The sequence below is a fragment of the Protopterus annectens genome, chromosome 4.part0, assembly GCF_019279795.1.
Source record: "Protopterus annectens isolate FY-2018-M chromosome 4.part0, PAN1.0, whole genome shotgun sequence".
Taxonomy (NCBI): domain Eukaryota; kingdom Metazoa; phylum Chordata; order Ceratodontiformes; family Protopteridae; genus Protopterus; species Protopterus annectens.
Window position 1 is genome coordinate 1,395,026,167 of NC_056733.1, and position 25,778 is coordinate 1,395,051,944.

At 39.4% G+C, this 25,778-nt stretch overlaps 1 protein-coding gene across 1 annotated transcript in view; it reads right to left on the bottom strand.

The window, feature by feature from the left end:
- Positions 1-25,778, bottom strand: part of PCBD2 (pterin-4 alpha-carbinolamine dehydratase 2) — a 521,033-nt gene that overhangs the window by 148,368 nt on the left and 346,887 nt on the right. The window contains exon 3 of the mRNA XM_044069223.1: positions 10,303-10,383. Within this exon, the coding sequence (XP_043925158.1) occupies positions 10,303-10,383 (81 nt within the window). The remainder of the gene's footprint in view (positions 1-10,302; positions 10,384-25,778) is intronic.

The following is a 25,778-nucleotide window of genomic DNA, read 5'->3' on the forward strand; positions in this document are numbered from 1 at the left end:
GTCCAAAAAGTGAGGAACCATCAAAAGGGGAATTAGTAAAGATAGACTTGAAAGGCTCCGCAAAATTACACAAATGCATCCAGGAGCGTCTCCTCAGGGAAACTCCAGAACCCGCTGCCCTGCTCGCTCCATCCGCTGCATAGGATATTAGTTTCATGGAGGAGTCAACGATGGAATTTAAGGTATAAAATTGAGAAATCACCTTTTCTGACACCCCTGCAGCCAATGAACCTTGGAGAGCATCTCCTAACTCCTTCAGGAGATCTCTTTTTAGTCTTGTAAAGTGCGTTAGGTAGTTCAGCAATCTAAGGGTAAAAGTCGTTGATGTCAAATATGCTTCCCATATCTGTCTATCATCTGAGAGTCCTTGCTCGGTGGATGGACAGACGAGGATGTTTCAGAAAGTTCCTTCTTGGTGGCTGCTGCCACCACCACAGCATCTACAGGAATGCCTTTTGTGAGAAATTCTTTTTCAGAAGGGGGGATAAGAACTTATTTGGCCTCTAAGGGACTGGTTTCTATAGTGGCTGGTGACTCCCATGCCTTTTGACTAACCAACTCCAATAGCTCGTCAAAAGGCGGAGACACCCAGGAGGCTGAAGGTTGAGATCCAAAAGCCTTCAGGTACACAGACTCCTCATCAGAAAGAGTTGAGGGTTTTCCGCCCACCGCTCTGTTTCCGGATTTCTAGGATATCTGCAAAGGAGATATCTTCAGAGTACGACCGTGGGGACCCTTCTGAATCCTAGAGGTTAGTGTCAGAAGTGATGGACTCATCAAGGGAGTCTATATGCTTCCTCTTGCATCTTCCCTTTCAAGGAGCCTCCTCAGAAAAGTATTCTGGGAAGTCTTGGAATAGTGGGGTTCGCCTAATGGGGCTCCTGAGGCTCTGAATCTCTGCTGTCCTGTGGATGGGGTGGGGCCAAGACAAACGCCAGTGCCTTGGGGGGAAGAATACCAGTATCCTTGTGCAGAGCTGTAGTTGGGGATGGCACACTCCTCATCAGTTCGAAGGCAGATCCCCCCCCAGCTCTGGTTCAGAGGAAACAGTGGAAGCGGACCAACTTGAAGAGCTTCATCAAAGGAAGGTTTCAGGAGTCCCTTTAGAATTAACTTGTTTTTCCTTTCATGTAGAACATGGGAGCTAAAGGAATGACACAATGTACATGTCTCTTGGAGGTAAATGGCCCCCAAACAGTAATCACAAATATTATGCCCATCAGTTATAGAAATTTTTTTTCACATTTCTGGCACTTTTTAAAGCTTGATGGCTTAGGTTCCTTCTCTCTAGTTTCCTTAGACATAAGAAAAAGGAACACCACTAATACCAAAAAGGAAGTACACGGTAATTACACTTTTATAGTAAACTAATACACACAAAGGTTAATATTCTACCAAACACTATAATATAGAAGCACATCTACTGAAAAAAAGGGAAACACAGGAACAGCTCAACCCTCTAACTTAAACGGTCCTAGCAGAGTTACGAAAAGGGAAACAAAGAACAAACCCTCTAAGGTAAGTGGGTGTTTAGCTCTCTAAAACAAGCTAATATACGTAGATAAGGAATACACACACTCTATTCTACAGCAACCACTAACTACACCACTACAAAACTGACGGGAAAAAAAAAGGAAAATGGCCTTGTGACTAATGACGGCCAACAAGCAACCACACAGTAGCAAGATTAATCGCACTAGTAACTACAGCACACTCAAAATACAGAAGAACTAACTAAATATTATCAATGCTAAATATAAAGAAAAAATATAAATCTTTAAAGAACTTAGCCAAGGCCAAGAAGAGAGCATCCAAACTTGTAAAGGGCAAACGAGGTCTGGGGAATTACACCACTTCATGATGGGCTACCTATTCTGCCATGAGCCAAGTTAGAGACTTTGAGCTAGTGTATTTGGCTGAGTCAGAGCCGAGGATCGGCTCCAAACCCATCCAGTAAGAATGAAGGTGAGACAGGACAACTTATCATACTTTTCTCAGTAATAAAGCACACGGTTTGCAAAAATGGGGGCACAACATGCTCCCATAGCAAATGCTTTGCTCTGCTTACAATACCCTCCATTGAAGTACAAAAAATTATTATTCAAGAGCGCCTCCATGAATTCTAAAAACAAATTCACCTCCACATAAGTCAGAAATCAGATTTTAACACACTTTCTGAAACCACTCAAGTCCCACACAATGGGGATAAAAAAAAAAAGGGCAATAATATCAACAGTCACAAAAATCACATCTTCATGGAAAAATTCCAGATGAATATGTTCTTGAGAAGGTCCCATGAATCATATTCATAAAACAAGTAACCTTTCCAAGTTTAACCCAGAAATGTTCGCTACTACACTATAAATCCTCCCCTTAGACGATGCTGTAAATGAATTCAATACAACTTTTCTAAACATCCTAAATAGCCTTGCGCCTCCTTAAAGTAAGGAGACAAATTGTATTATTTGCTTGTACAGCATCTCTAACCAAGGATTCCTCAACATCTAATCTCAATCCCGTCCAACAGCTGCATATCACCACACCCACTCTCACCTTCAAACCTGTTCCCACATCCTACATAAAACTACTCCAACTTAAACCTTGCTCTTCTGATGACCTTCCAAGTGAGTACCTAAAAATAGCAGTCAATAGCATTACCTATGGCTCAATCCTTGTAAATAAATCAGTCTAGGAATCCCATTTTCCCTCTCTCTAGAAAAAGTCACACATTAACTCTCTGCACAAAGATGGAAATTCAACAGGCATTAGTAACTTTAGACCTACAGCAATCTTATCTCACTATGTTAAAATACTTGAAAAATGTATTCAAAGACAACTGCTAGACTTTCTCCTGCAGGAAAAACTCCTATCCCCAACAAAACATGGCTTCCGTCCTTCCCAAAGTACTAGCACTGCCCTTCTAACCTACACAGATACTGTCAATAAAGCTAGAGATAACGGCAAAGTAGTCTAAAGTGTTCAACACAGTTTGTCACAGGAAACTTCTAATTCAAATGTCTTCACTAGGTCTCTTTCAGCCCACTCTTCTGTGGTTCAAATTGCTACCTGTCCAACTGATGTCAGTCAGTGAAATGGCACTCCATACTCTCTCCTTACCTCCCAGTCACCACCAGTGTATCACAAAAGGCTGTATCCTTGGTCCTCTCCTCTAACATTTTCACCCCACCCTCTTTATTTCCACACAACACAGATGATTCGACTCATTTGCATATATGACATGGCACACCTCCAAAAATTACTCAGGAAGCATTAACAGCCACTGAAGCATGGCTTTGTAACTCATAACTTATGCTCAACTCAAAAAAGACACAACTACTACTTTTTTCCCCCAAATCTCTCTTTCATGAGAAAAACTAAATTTCAAGTCCCCTCTTCTGATAATACAACCACTGAAGTTACTTCTCATAGCAAACTATTAAGGGTGATCGTGGATGACAATCTTACAAATCGACCTGCATATACAAAATTCCACAACAAAAATTTGTAGGGATGCTTTACATCTCACGATGAAAATAAAACTACACTTGCCACTACTTATCTCCTCCCCACTCTTCTTTATGGTGATCCTATCCTAACTCCCAGGCTTAACAAAAATAAAATCTTTAACAATGCTATATCAAAGCTGCTAAATTTCAGCACATACCCCTTTCGAATCCACCACTGTATAGTACTGAAAAGCTTTCAATGGTTAGAACTGCCACATCAACTAGCATATACCAACTTCTTCCCACCTATAAAATTATCCAGCATCTATCTGCCTCTGTCCAGCAGTAAACATTCTACACAATCATGTTCCCAGTTGATTACTGTAATCCCACTGATCAAAATCTTATGTCTGCAAACCTTGAAAACCTACTGTGCATTGTTTGTAGCCTGGAACTCCTTACCTGTATCTATCAGGTCTACACCCTCCATCCATCTTTCAAACCATTCTGAAAGACTTCCTAGCTAAAATCTGGCTCTGTTTTTGCTTAAAACCAGGATAAACTACATTCTTAAATATAACAATAAAAAGTGGTTAGGGCACATGAGTTCAGGCTGCACACAAGAAAAATTTAATCAGTAAAATCAGACACAAGTGCTTTCGTCCTGACAACTGTTGGTGGTCTTTATTTACAGTCATTTCAGTCGGATTCTTGGTTATATTTTTAAATATAAAAAAGTACCTTTTCACTCCTTTTACTTCCTTACTCTCCCTTCTTTATTGCTATCCAATTCTCTTCCCTGACTTTCTCTCTAAATATACCATAAATCTGTTTTCTCTCACTTCATACTGCAATCCCTATTTGTATTAGACTAACTTAATTTAAATTTCTTTCCAAACTGTCTAAAATTCTCTAATTAAATGACTGTCATATACCCTGTATACACTCTTAACCAATGTTATATATCTAATTTGTTATAATTTTCTAAACTGAAGATTTTTTTTTAAATTTTTGAAGATTGTAAAATTACTCTTAAAATGTTTTGTAATATGGAGATTTTCTCCCCAGGTCTCTGCTGAAAACGGGCTTCTACCCAGTCAGACTTTTCAAGTAATCAAATGTCAAAAAATAAATGAATGGAGAGAGAGAGATAGATGTATATAGAGAGCTGTATGTTGGCTTTACTGAAAAAGCAACGAACTGAACAACTCAAGTACAAATGCTTGAAAAGCAACCTACTAAAAGTAAAAGAAAAAATTCTAATTATATGTAGCAACTCAGATTACACTACACTGGGGAAAGGGCAAATTCCCTTACCTTATTTGCATTGTAGTCTCACAGAGAAATAAAAGTAGGCATTTGCAATAAGCTGATTTTTGTTCACCCAAGCTAGCTTTTACTTCACTTGATAAAAACATTTGGCAAAATAAACGCATACCATATATACATACATAAAGTGTGTGCGTGTGTGTGTGTGTGTGCATACACATTTATACACACACACATATATATATATATATATATATATATATATATACATACATACACACACACATACACACCACACACACATTATACAGTGGATATAAAAAAGTGTACACACTGTTAAAATGCCAGGTTTTTGTAATATAAAAAAAAGAGACCACAACAAGTCATTTCAAAAACTTTTCCCACTTTTAATGTGACCTATAACCTGTACAATTCAATTGAACAACAAACAAATATGTTACAGGGAAAATATAAAAAATTAAAAAAATGTACAATAAGCTGGTTGCATAAGTGTGCACACCTTTAAACTAACACTTTATTGAAGCATCTTTTGATTTAATTACAGCATTCAGTCTTCCTTCTTGGGTACACACCTGCCATCAATTAAAGAGACTCTGATTAACCCCAAATAAAGTTCAGCTGTCCTAGTAAGATTTTCCTAACATTTACTCTGTTGCCTGCTAAAGCAAAAGCCATGATTCACGGAGAGCTTACAAAGCATCAAAGGGATCTCATTGCTGAAAGGCATCAGTCAAGAGAAGGGTACAAAAATGTCCACACCATTGGATATAGCATGGAACACAGTGAAGACAGTCATCAAAAAGTGGAGAAAATATGGGACAACAATGAGATTGCAAAGAATTGGACGTCCCTCCAAAACTGATGAAAAGACAAGACGAAAACTGGTAAAGGAGGCTGCCAAGACACCTACAGCAACACTGAAGGAGCTGCAGCAATTTCTGGCGAGTACTAGTTGTGTACTACATGTGACAACAATCTCCCATATTCTCCATATATCTGGACTATGGGGTAGGGTTGGAAGACGGAAGCCTTTTCTTACAGAAAAACACCAGGGCCAGCTAAAATTTGCAAAACAATACATCAAGTCTCCCAAAAGCATGTGGGAAAATGTGCTATGGTCTGATGAGACCAAGGTTGAACTTTTTGGCCACAATTCCAAAGGGTATGTTTGGTGCAAAAACACCACCGTCCCCATGGTAAAGCATGGTGGTGGCATTATCATGCTTTGGGGTTGCTTTTCTTCAGCTGGAACTGTGGCTTTAGTCAAGGTGGAGGGAATTATGAACAGTTCCAAATACCAGTCACTTTTGGCCCAAAACCTTCAGGTGTCTGCTAGAAAGCTGAAGATGAAGAAGTTGTAAACTTCAACATAATGATCCCAAGCATACATCCAAATCAACAAAAGAATGTCTTCACCAGAAGAAAATGTAAGTTTTGGAATGGCCCAGCCAGAGCCTGGATCTAAATCCAATAGAAAATCCTGTGGGGTGATCTGAAGAGGTCTGTGCACAAGAGATGCCCTCACAATCTGACAGATTTGGAGCACTTTTGCAAGGAAGAGTGGGCAAATATTGCCAAGTCAAGATGTGCCATACAGATAGAGGACTGACTGTTGTAATTAAATCAAAAGGTGCTTCAACAAAGTATTAGTTTAAGGGTGTACACACTTATGCAATCAGCTTATTGTACATTTTTTTTACTTTTTATATCCCCCCCCCAACAGATTTGTTTTTCAATTGAATTGTACAGGTTATTGGTCACATTAAAGGTGGGAAACGTTTTGAAATTACTTATTGTGGTCTCATTTTTTTTATCACAAATACCTGGCATTTTAACAGGGGTGTGTACACTTTTTATATCCACTGTGTGTGTGTGTGTGTGTGTCTGTTTTGGCTGGGAAAAGCCCCTTTTCAGAAGGGGCCCCGGAAGAAAAGCTCCGCATTACACACTTTTTCACAGTCAATTATCATGAACTGACAAAATATACTACACAACAGTGAGCTGTACATAGATTAACTGCTGATGGCCATTTAAAGAACACTATACAGTATTTACAGCAAGCTAAAGTGACACATAGCTAAACAACAATCAGGATAATTTAAAAGTTTGTGTATAAAAATCACACAAATTTTAGAATACAGACAGCAGATGAGAGACACAGACTGCAGATGAGGCATACTCAAGTTTTCTTCAAACCAAACATACAAGTGAGTGAAAGTGTGAGGACCACTTGGCTGCATAAGAAAGGTGATGGTACAAGAGCAAGATTGTTTTACTGATACTTATGACTTCACTGGGATTTTAAAATTTAGAGGGAAAGGATTAGTCTACTGTGGAGGTGGTGCTGCAGTAGCGTTGTCGCCTCACAGTAAGACGTTGTCTTGTTCGATTCTCAGCTAGAGTGCCTTCTGTGTGTAGAATGGGCGTACCTTCGTTGAAGGTTGTGCGTCAGGGCTGGCAACTCGGCACGTAAAAATCTACTGCCAATCATTAGCGCACCGGAGTTCCGCTGTGGCGACCCCTAACCGGGAAAAGCCAAAAGACACAAACAAGAGGGAAAGGATTAGTCTAAGAATGGGGCCTAGTAATAGTGTTACAAGTCTAGGACCATTTTGTTTTCAAGTATATTTTTAAGGTGTTTTAAAATAGTAGAGGAGATGTGTTACTTCTGATGTTTGTTGGTACAGAGTTCCACACTTCTGCAGTGCACACAGTATAGTCAGTCACCATTATGAATTTTAGATTTTTAAGTAAGGACTAAGTGATAGTTCAGTGAATGCAGTACTTTGTGAGACAAGTATCATTTTAATAGTTGTCTGTTGGCAGAATATCTTACTGGGGTGTAGAGGATACTGGAGATGGTGTGAATGTGTGCATATGTTAATGCATTAGATAGCCAAGTCAATTAAAGGACTGAAGTGCAAGACAGTCATGTGTTCATTGCAAACTTTGCAATCTATTATAGAACTTATTTTACACACACACACACACACACACACACACACACACACACACACACACACACACACACACACACACAATCATGCAGCACAAGTGTAGACTGCCAGTTGAGATTAATGATGCAAACTAGTTTGGACTGTAGTAAAAGAACAGCTGTTTCCAACACAATTTAGATATGCACTGTTATGGAGCAGCTGAGGTACCGTGGTACTACCAGCATTCCTAATACAGGTGGGCTTTTTCTTAATAAAAAGCAGTATAAATGTTTCACTAAGTGTACTCCCACTTAAAGCTACAATGCATCTTAGTTATGCCACCATAAGGTCAATATGGGAAATCTATTCACAGACTTTAAAGGATGCACCTCCACTGCACTTTATGACATCAGAGAGAGATATAGCACATTTATATGGGCATAAACCTTAAGCATTTACAAAGCTTTTAAAGAGATAGCCTACATATATTTGGAATACTGCGAGAGGAATGTACTTTGGCATATAATATTGATTCACAACAACCTTAGTAAGGAAATTATTCACTACGCATGTTCAGGCATAATTGCTTCAAATTGTAAAAAAAAAAACTACCAGGAAATGTAACATACTAGACATTATTTGTGTTCCTAAATAAATTACTGTTACTTCACATCAAGTTTTACCACCATTGATGTGCAGTAATTATGGGGTTATAAAGGTTAATTTGGTGCTAGATCATTCTGCCAAACTGAAATCTAAACCAATGCATACAAGGTAATTACTGATTATATGGAAGCAAAGCAGTCACTTCGTAAAACTAACTGGACTGAGGTGTTCAGTGTAAAAACTGCAGAAGGAATGTGGAAAGTTTTGAAAGAGAATTTTTTTGAATTAAAAAAAATAATTAAATATATATATATATATATATATATATATATATATATATATATATATATATTTAACATTTAACATCAGGATCTAGGGAAACAACATCAGGAGGATATATTTCAATAAGACAACTATGAAAACTGAAATAAACAAGCTGGGCAAACAAGTGTGAGATAAGATCAAGAAAAATTTAAACAAAAAATGTATACAAAGATATTGAGCATAATAGGAAACCATTTTATAGATGCAGAAGATGTGGTAGGAGTAAAGACATACAAATTGATAAACTGTATACATTCTAAAATTTACTCTCAGACACAGTAGATTATAGATATATTTAGAAAATCTTATGCAAAACATTTAGGCTCCACAAAGGGGCTGATAAATTGTCCTAGTGATATCCAGGTAACCTCAGATACTGAAATACAATTAGATTATATTGAAAAAGAACTGCAAACTGGAGCCAAACAAAGCACAGGAAAGAGATGAAACCTGAATCTGGTAAAACAATATGCAAACCTTATAAAACACAAGCATAAATAAACTGGAAAAAGTACAGCAGAAATATACCAATAGCATCCAGGTATGTGAAAATTTAAGTTATTACAAAATACTAAAATATCTGAACTTGTACAGTGTATCACATAGATATTTAAGAGGAGACCTTATGCTGGTATAGAAGACACTAAATCTGGGAATGTTTGGGGTTATCAAGTAGTTGTAGAGAATCATCAGACAATCTATGTAAAAGATTCAGTAGGAATGAGACGTGTACTAATTGGTTCTCTGAGAGTGCAGCTAAGGCATGGAACAGACTACCAAATTACATTCAAGCAAAACTAGTTTAGAAATTTTTAAGGACAGCCTGGACATTTATTATAGGAGCAACTGTTTTGGTATATTGCCAGGCTAGAAGGGCATTAATGCCTGTGCTTGAATTATTTGTATATATTTATGTACTTATGTATGCAAGTGACACCTATGCCACTACATGTGATGGTGCAATAGGTAACTGAAAAATTATGCAAACACTGGCTAGAGGGATAAAAGGCTCGACAAAACCCAGTCAACCAAAGTTCAATTAACAGTTCAGTTGCCTATAAGATCTAGTGTAGGGAAGACCGGAGTGATGGGACTTTTTGCCTCTCTTTGAGGGAAGGGACAGAGTGGCATGATCATATGGGCAGACCATTCCTTCTATTTCAGTGGAGTCAAGAACTAAGAACAATGGCAACTCTAGACATGTAGGCATGCACGCATGAGTGGATAGTGTAGTCACTTAGTGGGGTGGAATGCATGAATGTCACTCGTCATCACAAGCAATGGCCAGTACATGCGCACTCCAATGTGAACGGGGTAGGGTCACCATCCAGAGTTAAACATAAGATGGCTCTATCTCCTGAACCATTCACACTGCTGACCCTGACTGGCATGGTTATAAACTGGCTCAAAGAGTTTGCATGCCAACTGAACATCAGCCAGGGCTCATGGTGGGGGGGGGGGGGTCACTCTTGTCACCATAAAAAAATCCCTCCATAACCACCATACAAGAATTTGCAAATCTACAGAGCAAGCTCTAAAGCAAGGTGAGTTTGGCTAGCCAGATCCATGTTAAAGTTGATACAAGTGAAAGAATATAATAAAGAGTTAAAAGTCTATCGGAAAGGAGGTACAACAAATACTTAAAACACATGCCTGTTATAGCAATTAGTTAGGGGGAAAACAAAAGTAATATTTATTACCTTGTTATAGACATTAAACCATTCAGGATGGTGGTTCATCTTTTCTGACTGAAGAGCCACACGTGTCATAAATCCAAAAGCCTGTGTAAGGGAAAAGAAACACACACTGTCAAAGTGCTTTCTGGCACAAGAAATCCAATTAAACTAAACATACAGCAAACACACAACAGTATATACTTTTAAATATGAAGTAATACTTCCTGTACATCCCAAGACAATTTTACCAACTGGGTGTCTAGTATATTACAATTGAACACATGCAACGCAGTACAAGCAAATATCGCACAAAGACTTTGAGGGAGCAGAACAGAACACTATTTCAAAAAAATCACTAAATACTGAGGATTTTGCTTAAAAAATAAGCGAATAAAAAACAAGCATGATGACGAGACAGCCCAACCAGTGTGTCTGGTGTAAATTGAGCATATACCAATAGAAAATGTCTGGCTGCTGAAGTATCACTGAGCAACAAACTTTCTTTTGGCATAAGCTGGGTGACTGCAAAATATGAGAAAAATCAGATAAATTATGCAAAAATAAAGGGAAACACACTTTATTTTCTTTGCATGTCTCCACTGTGCCTCGTAAAATCCTGACCTAAAAAAAAAAAAAAAAAAAAAAAAAAAAAGGCAACAGAGATTCTTTTTTTCTCAGTTGCTTCTCCTGCACTGCAGTGGTGTACTACGCAAGCATGATAATGCAAGTGCCATACGCACGCGCAGTACATCAAGTCCACAGAAGGCAATGCAGAAGACAACTGAAGTGCTGTTATACAAAGACATTTAAGAAAAGGTAAGCACTTTTTTCTTAAATAATGCCATTGTTTAACAGCAACAATCCACGATTGTTTGTGGGTATATAAGGATTTACCCACAACTGGCTTTGTTTAATCGCTCTGGCTTCACCCTTGTGATTAAACCATACCAACTGTGGGTAAATCCTGATACACCCACACATGCACAGTTCTGGATTACTGCTTAAAAATATACTTCAGTTTCACTATAAATACTGCCACATTCAAAGGGAGGGGGGGGGATACTCCTGGGGGCCTGTATAAATAATATTATTGCGTTGTACAGCATAATTCAGTTTTTGAACGTCTGTTTTTCCCCTATATAAAAACTTCCACATGAAACGCATTTTGCTCCGTGAACTACATATTTATTATTACATGTAAAATGACCCAGGGCCCCATAACTGATCTGTGTAGAAGAGCAGAAAATACTGGGGGGCTTACCGAAATAAGTCTACATGAGCTACATGCTAAAAATTTAAAAGTACTTCTCCTTCGTATATTCATTCCTTGTAACATTTTCTCTCTTAAAATACTGGTTCAGATTCTTACCCTTTTTATTTATAAATATTTATAAATATCTCTCTCCCAATGCTTTTGTGATGCCTAGATAAGCTGTCACAATGCACCAATTGTTTCCTACTGTTTTCTTGGTCTCATTATCAGTGGTGTAAATTAAGAGCATTGCCACATTTACTGACTTAGTCCCCTTTCTTGGCCATTTCATTTTGTGCCCCTCTAACGTTTTTTGATTTTATCCTCTAAACAAACTTTTCATGCGACAATTTAATCATTTCCACTCACTTCACATTATTACTATTTTTATCCTAACCATCTTTTTATTGACCACTTTTACTTTTAATTTAGTGTGCACATTATTGTATTGTAACTTAGTGTTACTAGAGAAATGGTTAAAGCTAATCTGAGAAACTAAATGTGCTCTTTCTTTTGGTTTCCACTAAATATCAAAATCTAAAAATGATCCTATCCATGCTGTCATTACATATGAAAGAGAAAATGTAGTACTTTAGTTCATGAAACTCAAAAAAATCAGTTTGTATGAATTTTGTTTTAAATATGCCATCATGATTGGCATAGTCTGGGGCCATACTGGCCCCCATGGTAAGACATTTTAGTTGATAAAACCTTCCATCAAAAACAAGATATTTTATTTATTTGACATTTGTTAACTGGGTTAGTCCGACTGGGCAAAGAGCCCTTTTTCTGAAGAGGCCCAAGGAGAAAAGCTCCAAACATATACAAAATACAAGATAAAATGCAAATAAACATTACAATAACAAAGAAAAAAAATAATTACAATGAAATAGAATACTAGAACTTAACACAGATTACAATCAATTTATTAATACCTGATCTATATATTATAATAGTACATTGATCAAAACACATTAAATAAGTTAACTCATTCCCTTTCAGTCATGTGGTATCCATGTATATATTATGCAATATAACTGTATACAGAGTAAATAAACTGTTGATTCCAGTAACTGCTACCTTCTTTATCCTCTACAAGAAAATGTACAACATCAAATTAAATTTAAATCCTGAATGCCATGAATTTGGGTATGTTTGTACCACCTGGCATGATTTGTAAAAGATTTATGGACTACGGCAAGGAATACATCTCAGCTAGGACTCTTAGAAATTTCAAGTCAACTAATTGACTGAGCCCCTTCACAGCAATAGGAGCTCTCAGCCTTCAGTAATTCTACAAATTCAAAGGAAACTTGTTTGAAAAGGAGTTCAAAAAGTCATGAGCTGCTAAACAGACATGAAAAACATAACAGTCTTAATATCTGTATGCATTCATTTCCTTTGGATTGCTAATAGAATCACCATCCTTTTCCACATCACTGGCACAATTATTTGGTTTATTAATGTATACATTTTTTGCTAGATGTGTAGATACTTATACCATGTGTCTTTTCAGAAAAACTGAGAAAAATGTTGCTTTAGACCTTGTTACTTGGGACTTGTGCAAGACACTGAGTTCACACTTAACAGCACAGTGGTGCAGCGGTTAGCATTGTCACCTCACAACAAGAGGTTCTCTGGTTCGATTCCTGGCTGGTGCCTCCTGTGGAGAGTCTGCAGGTCTTCCCTGCATTCACGTGGGTTTCCTCTGGGTGCTCTGGTTTCCTCCCACATTCCTAAGACATGCATCTGGAGCATTTCTCTCTGGGCCTCCACTGAAAATGGGCTTTGCCCCAGTCAGACTTTCTTGGTAAACAAATGTAGAAAAAAAATAAATAAATTGAAAATCTCTTCCTTTCTCCAAGGCTCAAAGTGAATAACCCGCTCCAATTTCAAAAACAATTTTTCAAAATATATTCTTCTGTTAAGTCAAATTAGTTTTTAAGAATTTATAAGGAAACCCAGAAGTTTAGCTTTAGTCCTTATGTAAGAAGGACTTCTAATTACAAGGTCATCTAGTTCTAAGAACAAATTCTCAACATACTTCAAAATAGATTAAATATTGTCTTGTAGAACAAATGGAATAATACTCCAGTGCAAGTATTTGGTAAATGGCACAAAAAAACCTAACAGCAAATTCACAGCAAGCTGATCTAAAAAAAAAATCTGAATTATTTTATCCGCCTTCATGTTGGGAGAAAAACTGGAAATAAGAAATCAGTCTAAGACCAAAACCCATGTGAAGCTGAAAAGGAGAAAAATGCTCTTATGTGGATATAGAGCACAACATGATTCAACTTTATAAATAAATAAACATAACTTTAAAAGATTTTATTAGGAATATTTGAAAAGTACAGTTTTGTACCTACCATAAATGTAGATGTTCGAGGATCCACATTGCTGCAGTCCTAACAATAGGGTAGTCCGCTGTCCAGTCGGCCCGAATACCAAAGTATATGGCTGACGTCGGTCAGGGCGCATTAGACTGACGTCAGTACGTCAGGGTACTAATGCGCATGACCGACGTCATATCCTCAGTCTTTTCTTGCCCCAGATGTCAGAAGACCCTAAAAAGACAAGGCCCAATATACCTGCACCAAAAATATGTACAATATATACAAAATTATCAGCATATAACCTCACCTACACAACCACCCCTAAACACAGAGGGGAAGGAGGGAGGGTAAATTGGACTGCAGCAATGTGGATCCTCGAACATCTACATTTATGGTAGGTACAAAACTGTACTATGTTCTTCATTCCACATTGCTGCAGTCCTAACAATTGGGTAGAATCCCAAAGCAGAGGTAAGGGAGGCTGGCAAATCATAAAGAAGCAGGAGCCGACAACATGCCTTGCAAAACAGCTGTGGCAAAACCAGCCCTAGACTTAGAGTAGAGAGGAAGGTGATAATGCTTAGAGAAAGTATGCACTGAACTCCAAGTAGCTGCCTCCAAAATATCCTTAGTTGCCACCCCCCTTAGAAATGCTGTTGAAGTGGCAGTAGCCCTAGTGGAATGAGGCCTAATCCCAGCTGGAATCTCCTTGCCATGATGGGAATAACAAAATGCAATGCAAAACCCAATCCACCTAGAAATAGTTTGTTTTGACACAGGCTTGCCCTGAACTCAAAGCAAAAGAAACAAACAACTGCTGAGACTGCCTAAAATCCTTAGTCCTGCTTAAATAATAACGCAATTGCCTGTGTACATCTAAAGTGTGCAAAATCTTTTCCCCTTTATTTTGGGGGTCTGCATAAAAAGTAGGCAAATGAATAGTTTGGTTTAAAGCCACACTAGAAACCACCTTAGGCATAAAGGAAGGATTAGTGCGTAATGATACCCTATCCTTATGGAAAATCAAAAGGGCTCTACTGCCATAAGGGCCTGCAACTCAGACACCCTTCTTGCAGAAGTAATAGCCAACAGAAAAGCAGTCTTCCATGACAAGTATTTCAATTCAGCAGTAGCCGCAGGCTCAAAAGGTTGTAGAGTAAGTTTTCTCAACACAAAATTGAGATCCCAAGCAGGAGTAGGAGCTCTACGTGGGGGTCTTATATTCTTTGCCCCTCTAAGAAACTGCTTGAACAAAGGATGCGAAAACAATGGTGGGTCACAATCATAGTGAGCTGAAATTGCTGCAGCATGAATCTTAATGGAAGAGAAAGACAAACCTTTGTCCAATAACTCAGTAAGATATTGAAGAGCCACACTCAAATTAGGCTCAGAAATCTCCAAATTCTTTGCTGTACTCCAAAATAAAAATCTCTTCCATTTTTCTGAGTACACTTTCCTTATACTAGGTCTTCTAGCTTCCATAATCACATTTAAAACTTGTTGAGGAAGTTGAGACCTGCTGTGTTTCAACACAGAATATGCCAGGCTGTTAGATGAAGAGAGTGAAGCTTGACATTGAGCAGATGACCGTCCTTCTGAGATAACAGATGTGGAATCAAAGGTAAAGGCCATGGAGGCTTCCTTACCAGACTCCTTAGTAGTGGGTACCAGTGTTGCCGAGGCCAATCTGGAGCTATTAAAATCATCCTTGGCTTGCCTTATCTGACCTTTAATAGCACCTTTGGAAGAAGAGGCAGAGGTGGAAAGGCATACACATGAAGATTTTTCCAACTGAAAGACAGAGCATCCACTTTCCAAGCTGTGTGATGAAACCCCTTTGTGCAAAACTTTGGCAGCTGGTGGTTTAGTGGAGAAGCGAACAGATCTATGTCTGGAGTTCCCCATGACACTGTCAATTTCTGAAATACATGAAGATCCAGTTTCCACTCGTGGGGATCCATGATTTGTCTGCTTAACACATCTGCTAAGGAGTTCTGTGCTCCCGGCAGAAACTTTGCCTGAAGAGTTAGTTGCAAGCTTAGCGCAGTCTCCCATAAAATCATTGCTTGCCTGCATAGAGGATAAGAATGTGTTCCCCCTTGCTTGTTGATGTACCACATGACAGTTGTGTTGTCTGTTAGAATCAACACCTGCCCTGGAAGAAGTAACTCCTTGAAAGCCATTAATGCAAACTGGACTGCTAACATCTCCTTCATGTTGATATGTAGATGCTGTAGTCTGGCAGGCCACTTGTCTTGTATCCACTTTCCATTTAGATGAGCTCCCCAAGCAATGTCCGAGGCATCTGTCGTTAAAATCTGACTCGCCTCTGGCCGGGTCACAGAGAGTCCCTTGTTTAGGTGACATTCCTGAGCCCACCACAAAATTCTTTTTGAAGGCAAGGTATTATTTGAATGACAGTGTCCAAATCCTGGCAGTGCTGTGTCCATACATTTTTGAGATACCATTGTAGCTTCCTCATATGCAGTTTGGCATTGGGAAGCACCAGAATACAAGATGCCATGAACCCTAATGCTTGAAGGACTGTCCTTGCAGTCAGCACGGACTGATGAGATAGTTGATGGAAGTAAAGTGATAGACTCTTTTGTTTGTCCGGGGTTAAAAAGGCCATCTGGGCTGCTGTATTCAGTCTCACACCCAGAAAGCACATGTCTTGAGAGGGTACTAGACTGGACTTTATTTCGTTCACAGAATACCCTAGGCATCTTAGCACTGCTATAACATATTCCAGATGCTGTAGAAGGTCTTCCTTTTCTTGAGCCAGAATCAGGCAGTCGTCCAAGTAAGGATAGATTTGAATTCCTTTTAGCCTGAAGTAAGCTATCACTGGAGCCAGAACCTTTGTGAATACTCTGGGCGCAGTAGATAAGCCAAAGGGCAATGCAGAGAACTGATAATGAGAATTTCCAGCTCGAAACCGCAGATACTTCCTGCAACTTAGCCTTATAGGCACATGAAGGTAAGCTTCCTTGAGATCTAAAGTTACCATCCAGTGATCTTTGCCCAGCAGAGGTAAAAGCTGTTGTAACGTCAACATCTTGAACTTGGGAATGTCCAGAGAAGTGTTGAGGATAGATAAATCCAAAATTGGTCTCCACGTGTTCCCCTTTTTTGGTACTAGGAACAGGCGAGAATAAAATCCTAGGCCCCTTTCTGATACAGGGACTGGCTGAATGGCCCCTATCTGGAGTAACTGAGAAATTTGCTTGTGAGCCTCTTTTCTTTGTGGAGGAGGAACGTCTGGCATGCCTTTGAAAGGGGGCAATGTATGGAAATAAAACCTGTAACCGTGGTGAATGATATCCAACACCCATCTGTCTTGAGTAATTAAATCCCAATTTTCTGTGAAAAGAGACAGTCTTCCTCCCAAAGGAGCTGCCAGACGAGAATCTACTGGCAGCTGAAAAGGCAGGTCATTGGGTCTGTTTACGAAAGGACTGACCCCTGCCCTCACCAGAAGTCTGAGCAGGTGAACTCCTGTTCTAGGCCTAAAAGAACCTTGAGCTCTGCCCCTACCACGTCTAGACCTACCCCTAGACTGGGAATCATAAGCAGGATATGTCCACCCCTTAGCAGGCCAATTTCTACTAAACTTGGTGGCTGCACCTGCAAAAATCTTTAACAGTTTGCATAGACTTAGCTTTGTCCTCCATTTTCTTTAAAACTGCTTCCACAGGCGAACCAAACAACACATCAGACTGTAAAGGAGCATCCAAAATCCTTGTCTTAACATGCTCAGCTAAATTCTGATCCCTCAACCAGGCATGCCTGCGAAGAACAGAACTAGTGGCAGCCACCCTCGAGGAGGCCTGTACAGCATCAAAACCACATTGCAAAGAATGCTTACCCACTTGTTCAGACACATGAACTAAATCCAGCAACTCTTTACACTCAATACCTTCCGCCAAAGCATCCACCTTAGATTTCAATTGTGAAAGGAGATAATTTTGATATTTTAGCATGTGAAACTGACAATTCAACGCCCTCATGGCTAAAGTGGAAGAAGTATACACTTTCTTTCCCCATCTATCCAAAGCCCTTGCCTCTTTATCAGTGGGAACAGGATTTTTAACAACAGAGGCCTTAACACCTTTAGGTTCTTGAGAAACAGTCTCCGGGTCTGCCCTAGGACTCTTAAAAAGATACTTATGAGCTTCAGGCACCCTATAGTACCTATCAGGTTTAACAGGAGCAGGAGGCAAGGAATCAGGGTTCAGGGAAGCCTCTGCAAAAACATCTTCTACCACATTCAACACAGGAGGGATAGCTAAGGGCCTATGCTGGGGTAAAAACAAGAATTCCCTAAGCCTTTTCCTAGAATCAGAGTAATCTTGGCCTTCCCATTTAAAGCGCTCCCTCATGGAATGCAGAGTCTCTGAAAATGAGAAATCCTCAGGAGGAGAAGCTGTAGGAGTGGAATCATCCACATCAGAATCAGAATAAGGAGGATACTCCTGCAAGTCTTCTGCAGAAGACTCAGAAGCCTCTGAACACTGTTCAAAACTCTCAAACTCAGGTTCCACCCTAGGCCTCTTATCAGGAGGGGGCATAGAACCTCTAATCAGAGTAATCAAATCTTCTGCCATTTTAAGCATATGTTTCTTAGGCACAGAACCTGAAATGCTAGGAGAAGCCCCCACTGAAGCTAAACTTGGCCTACCTCTCAAGGAAGTTTTGGAAACAGAAGGAGAGGCTCTAACTACCTTGGGAAGAGAGGGAAGAACAGTTACCTGAGAAGCCCCTCAGCCTGGCCTACCTCCTGAGAAGGCACATCCTGCAACAGTAAAGTCTCTGCCTGAGACTCCAAAGAAACTCCTGGCAAAACCTCTGGCTCCACTGAGCCTTCTAAAGAACCGACGTCTGGGACTGCCGGTTCATCAACCCTAGGCTTCACTGTTTTGTCCTTGCGCTTTTTGGACGAAGCGGGCGTCGGAGCATCCGACGGCATTTTATAATTACAACGCTTCCCAAACACTAACCTGGCACAGTCTAACCGTCTCTTAATTGTGCGTTTGTTAAATCTAGCACAAGAGCGGCATCCAACAACGTCGTGCTCAGGCCCTAAACAAGGTATACACAAGGTATGGTAATCCCTATGAGGTATCTGTTTCCCACAAGAAATACAGTTATTCACGTTTTCTGACATCCGGTTAAATACTGAGGCAAGAAAAAACCAAAATGTTCCCCAACGGGGTACTTAGCCAACTTTGATTCGGTCTGAAACTCCGACTTCAGAAAATTTCAGAACGCCAACCTGCACTCGCAAAATTGCTTCTGCATCGGACCATGCGGCAAAAAAGACTGAGGATATGACGTCGGTCATGCGCATTAGTACCCTGACGTACTGACGTCAGTCTAATGCGCCCTGACCGACGTCAGCCATATACTTTGGTATTCGGGCCGACTGGACAGCGGACTACCCTATTGTTAGGACTGCAGCAATGTGGAATGAAGAACATCAATAGATTTTTCTGCACTTACATTGGTCAAGGGGTCTGCTTTCACTCAACTGCAGTTATAAAGCAGTGCTCTAACTTTCCAAGTGTGTGAATTAGATTCATAAAATTTGAACTGGTTTCTGAAAACTAAACAGATATTTAAAAGCAATTCAAGTTTCAAATGTTGCCATGTTTCACTGAGGCTAAACAGAAATGACATGAAGATCAAATCGGATGTCAAAACATCAACCTTTGCAGATTTTTAGAATATTAGAGATGCACTTTCATTACATCCGGTATTTCAAGCTGTTACAATAGAATGGATCCAATTTTTCCAGAGTACTGTTGAGAATACAACATGCAAGTTTCCAGCAGAAAAGCTGTATGTGTTGTTTCTGAACAGTAAGATAAAACACATCTTGTGCTCACATCAAAACTGCATGTCATTTAAGCTTTCATTAGATTTAAAGACATCCTAGATATTGGATTATAAGGGTAAGTGCCCAAATACTGAAGACAGAGAAAAAATATGTAAATTGGTATTGAGACATTATGAATACTCAGTAGCAGCAACCATTTGCTCTGCTGTTTGTTTAATTTTATGACCAGTGGCCTTGTGCATATAATGGCATAGGTTCATAGGTGTTTACTAGGCTAATGACCACAAGGGCCTTTTTAAGCCTAGCCATGTATCCAAAAGTGTAAGCATGGGCCTGGGAGTTGAACCATTGACAGGTTACCTGTGTCCATTAGAGACATAGGTGCCAAACCAGGGATGAATTTCCAGTTTCCCATCCAATTGTCCAAGTTGCACTTGAACTGGGTTAGGGAGGAACTGTGCTTCACATGGATGGGGAGCCTGTTCCACAGGAGGGTAGTCTCTGGGATACATACCCATCTCTCCATCAGGTCTTATTTATATCACAGGCATGGTTTAAGTCTTTAGAATGGGTACTTCTGGCGCAGTTTGTTTTGTGGATAGGCAGGAGGTCCACTAGAGTGGGGTCTGACAACGCCCTGTGTATCAGGCATAGATCTCCTCTCAAAAGCCTGTAGGAGAAAAAATACAGGGATAGGGCCTTGAGGCACTCTGCATAGGACATTTTACTTGCGCCCTGTTTTCTTTTAGTGAAGAATCTCTGTGGACATCCCAACTGTTGGATATGCCTGGTTAGGTACATACCAAAGGGGGCATTGTACTCAACGACAGGTCTAATGAATAAAACAAAACAAAACGCTACCATGTGGTGTGAACTCAACTATAGTAAAATTTATTTAACATATAAAACTATGAATACTTAGTGCATTCACCCTCTTATATACAGGGCTTCAGAGGGAGGCCATTCAATTTTATTTAAATAGAGTTTAATCACTGACCTTAAATTAACAATTAGCTCTTAAGAAAACATTGCTACCTTAACTTCTTGTGCACAATTGTTAATTTAAGGTCAGGTGTTAGAATCACGATTTTACTCTATTTAAATAAGTGTTTTATGATAAAATCCAAGAAAAAGTATGGTCCAAAACACGGCCAGAATAACAGCAACCAGTAGTTGCTTTCGCATAAAACAGGTAAGCACTTTCATGAGTAACAGACTCACTTCTTCAGACCTTATACAAAAGCTAAAACGTACTGCCCGATTTAAAATCACTTAATTTAGTCAGCCAGAGACCACTCACATTGGCCTTGACTTCTGAGAAGTAAATGCCAAAATGGAGCAGTCCAAGGACTGATCCCTGAGGGACTCCACTTGTGACTGGCCTCTTTGCAGAGATGGACTCCCAATTCTAACTTCTTGGGTCCTGTCTGTGAGCCAGCTGGCGTACCTAACCTTTTGAGTTTGTCAACAATATCTGAGAGGGATATTGTGTCAAATGCCTTGGCCAGGTCAAGGTAGGTAGTGTGCATGATTCTGCCCTCATCCATTGCTTAGGTGAACTTCTCAAGTCCACCAGGTTGAATAGGCATGATCTGCCCTTGCCGAAACCAAACTGGGTTGGGTTCTGTGTTTGGGGGTTTACTATATCTCTACTGATCATCTGTATGATAATTTTTTCCATGGCTTTACATACAAGACTAGTGAGACTTAAGAGTCTGTAGATGGCCCTCCTTTGTGCAGAGGGATGACTGCTGCCATTCTCCATTCATGAGGCAGAAAGCCTGTTTGGAGGCCACAGTTACAGTAATTCCAGAGGCCCTGATAGATCATGTTTCATGCTATTTAGAAGGCATCCTGGGATACTGTCTGGGCCCACTGATGCAGTGTTCTTGGTCTTAGGGAGAACATTAAGGACCTGTTCCCTACTGATAGTAGGAGAGTTGTATTTGATGATATTTCCTGAGGGGCGGTTTAGGGGAGAGAGGGTAAACGTTGGAGCTGAATTTGCGCTATATCTTCTGGCTCAGTATAGGTGGCTCCATTTACAATAAGCTCTGCAGACAACTGTGTATTGCCTTTGACGTTGCGGACATAGCTAATGAATGCTTTGTTGTTGTCCTTGGCCTGGGAGGCCAAACGTACCTCAAATTTGGCTTTGGTAGACTTTATTTGTCCTCTGACTTGTTTTTGTTTGATGAGAGTGCTTTTATCCTGCTGGGTGCTGCACCTCCTAATTTTTGCCATGATTTTCTTCCTCCTGTTTTACAGCCTATTGATTTTATGATTCCACCAGGGTGGCTTGTTTTTTGAGCAAGTTTTACATTTCTTCCTGATGGGTATAGCTACCTCTATGCAGCTATTAACATGCTTGTACAGGGTTTCTGTGAACAGTTCTGCATAGGCAGCAGTGTTCTCAGGGTTTATGTGGGCTTGAAAATTTGCCAGTCTCTTACTTAATAGCAGGTGGTTTAGCCTTAGAATAGTTTCTGAATATTCCAGGTTTAGCTGGGGATCCAGGTTTTATTTTTACTTCAAAGGAGACCATTTTGAGGTCTGACCTTACCAGTGAAGGCATTACAGTAGGGGGTGTGCAGCAGTCTCCCATATTAGTGAGGACCAGATCCAGCTGGTGTACTGGGTCCAGGGAATTTGTGTTTATAAAATCCAATAATCTTTGTCCATGTACGTTTGGTGTTGTATAGGATTGCAAAAAACACAGAGCACTGCTGTAACTGCCAATACTTTATTTACTTCATCTTGTACCTCGGCCACAAGGCCTTCAAAGGAATAACTCAGTACTTTCCCAGCAGCCCTTATATATTCCATTTTCACATCAATTAACACTCTAATTGCATTCAATAATTAATTTTATTCCTTAAATACTATTAAAGCAAGCTTAAAGATGTACCCCCCCCAATACTACACATCATGCTGTTGTCTTTCGGCTTTTCCCGGTTAGGGGTCGCCACAGCAGAACTCCAGTCCCCTAATGATAAATACATTAATTCCCACAAAGGGACTTTAAACCTAAAATCATTTTTTATCAAATATTCCACATTAATTTAAACAGCTTTTGCATTTTTTACTACAAGATGTTAAACAAGAAAAAACATTAACCCTTCCTTAGCAAAATTCATTTGCAAACAAACTTAACATGATTTTATTATATCACTAAATACTATTTCATTGACAAATATACTAAATATGTCTAATACAATCATTCCTTACATTATATTTCATCCCCAACTTTTATTATCATACACCACTTATTTATTCCTCTCACAACTTAACTCACTAGATGTCATATATTAAATTCATGGGTCCAACACAATATCCAAAACTCAACCTGACTTGGTCACAAACCCACAATGTACTGTTTGCCACCACTGACTTTAAAAAATACTATCTACATCCCCTAATCGATATCCAAATTAAGGCCCCTAGGATATAAAGTGCCCAGATACACTATCAATTTAGTTTCTAACTTAATAAGCCTCCGCTTGAATTCATCACCTCCCAAACTGCGGCTCTCATAGGGTTGTGCTAACACACTAAAGAAAAAACTATCCGTGTTACCCCCCATGGGTGCTGCAAAACTGTTTAGCCACTGGGCTTTCCATCCTTTTGTTTCTTACATCTCCCACATGCTCCAAAATTCTCAATTTCACCTTCCTTTTAGTTTGTCCCACATACCACTTACACGGTGTGCATCCACATACAATGATGTAGACCACCCCGCATGAATCGCATCTAAATTCATTCTTTATCCAAAACTTTTTCCCATTTATCATCCATCCATCAACATTTTTCATTCTATCACACACTCTGCATGCACCACATGGGAATGCACCCTTCCTACTTCCTGCATCATCCTTGGCCCTGAGTCTCAACAATTCTTTCAGGTGTTAAACAGACCATGTTGTATAGGATTCCCAGTTAACAGTGGGGTAATTAAAGTCACCCATAAATATGGTATTGGGTTGGATGGTTAGTGTTTTTAATAAGTTTAAATACATGGAATGGGTTTCCTGGGTCATCGAGGGGGACCTACAGCTTGCAAGGGAACCAGTGTTAGATTTTATCTATGGTGATTTGAACATGGAACAGCTCAAGTGCATTGTCCAGTCTGACCAGCATTGAGCTATATTTATTTTTGATGTATACAGAGAAACCTTCACCTTTAGTCCCTGCCTGTGAAATAGCTGGCCTAAATATGTGGAAGGCATTAGAACCTTGCACTGTTTGTGTGCTCTCCGTGGCTTTAAACAATGTCTCAGTGACTGCACTGACAATAGCATTCTCTAGGGTAAAGAGAGCTTCTAGGGAGTGGAGTTTTTTATTTAGACTCCTAGCATTGAGCAGTAACACCTTTAGATTTTGTTGGTTTTGATTTATGTCAGAAGTACTTTCAGTTTGGCATTGCCTAAAAAGGCACTATGGTGGAAGACAATGTTTTAGCTAATATTCGAAAGTCTAGAAGGGAGAGGTGCAGACCATCCCTGGCAAAGCAGCATAGTCTGTTGACCATCTAATTTCATGCTGACAAATAGTGCACCCTCTTAGAATGACACCAGAATCAGTTTTCAGTATGTGCAAATATCCTGCATGGGTGGCCAAATAAAGTGAAGTAGAACAAAAAAAAAAAAAAAAAAAAAAAAAAAGCATGACAAAAAGGTTTACCAAAAAAGTTTAAACAATAATGAAAAATCTTTGTATAAAATAACTCAAGATCTTCCAAAGTCACACAAGCAAGACAAAACTCGCTCTACTGATCTTGTGATTAAGGATCCAAAGAAAGCAAACCTAACACTACAATCTATGTAAACTGAAATCTTAAACTGTAACCACTATGGTACACAACATGGCACAAATCTTCCATGAACCCACACCTCCTGCCTCAATCTAGTTAGCAGCAATCCTGGGGAAGATACATCTCAGCAAGCTGGTGGGGGTGGGGGTGGGGGTGGATTAAGGCTATGAAAAGTCCCAAGTTCCCAACTGCCAAGCATGAAGAGAACTGCTGTCTGGTAAGGACAGATGCCTGATGGCTTGGTGAATAAGGACAAGAATGAAGTTGCTACCAGGACTTCTGATAAAATGATTCTAAGGTGAACAGCAGTTTGTAATCTATTGAACTGGGAACTGTGCCAAGTAAATTAAAAGCTGGCAATTACAGAAAATTACTTAATATCCACCACTCAAATGCATAAGATGTCTAAGAGGCTCGCTCACATAAAAAAATAGGAGAAATGAACAAAAAATAAGGAAAGTTTAATTTTAAAGAGAGTTGGGACAATGGGGTTAAATCAGTGGGAAACAAAAGTTATTGTTACCTTTGAGGAACTGATAGTGGAATCTATCAGTGAAAAAAAAAAAATCAAATACATACTGATTTGTTTTAAAAACAGTGGTAACTCTAGTGGACTACCTTGCATCCAACAGAAATATTAAAGATGCAGAAAATACCCTCTCTAAATAATCAGATGCAATAACTGAAATCCAAAACATGGATAAAGAATTGAAAGTAAAAATGGCTAAACATGAATTTAAGCAGGAGGATATGGCACACAGAATGGCAAAGCTTGAAGACGGACCCAAAAGAGGAAACCTGCAGTTCACTTCACTCCCTGGTGCGACAAGGGGCACAAATGCAAATACTTTATGACAAAATGTCTCAGCAGTTGGACTGAAATTTCTCCTGAGGAAATTAAAAACAGTGAGAGCTTACAAATTATTTATTTATTTATTTTTGTTGACCGGGCTAGTCGAGCTAGATACATCCATTTTCAGCAGAGGCCCGGGGAGAAAAGCTCCACGTACAAATTCATTAAGGTATTAAAAACTTAGCAAAAAAAAAAAAAAAGACTAGCTACAATTATACAGCATAACAAGTACAGAAGTTAGAATTGTGAACACTGTACAGAGACAGAGTAGATTACTAGTAAACAAGTGCAACTGTTAGAAAACAAGTGCAACTGTTAGAAAACAACCTAGTCTGATCCAAAGTTCCACACACTCCAGCAGAAGGACAGCATTTTAAGGAAAAAAAAAACACCATTTTGAAAGTACATGA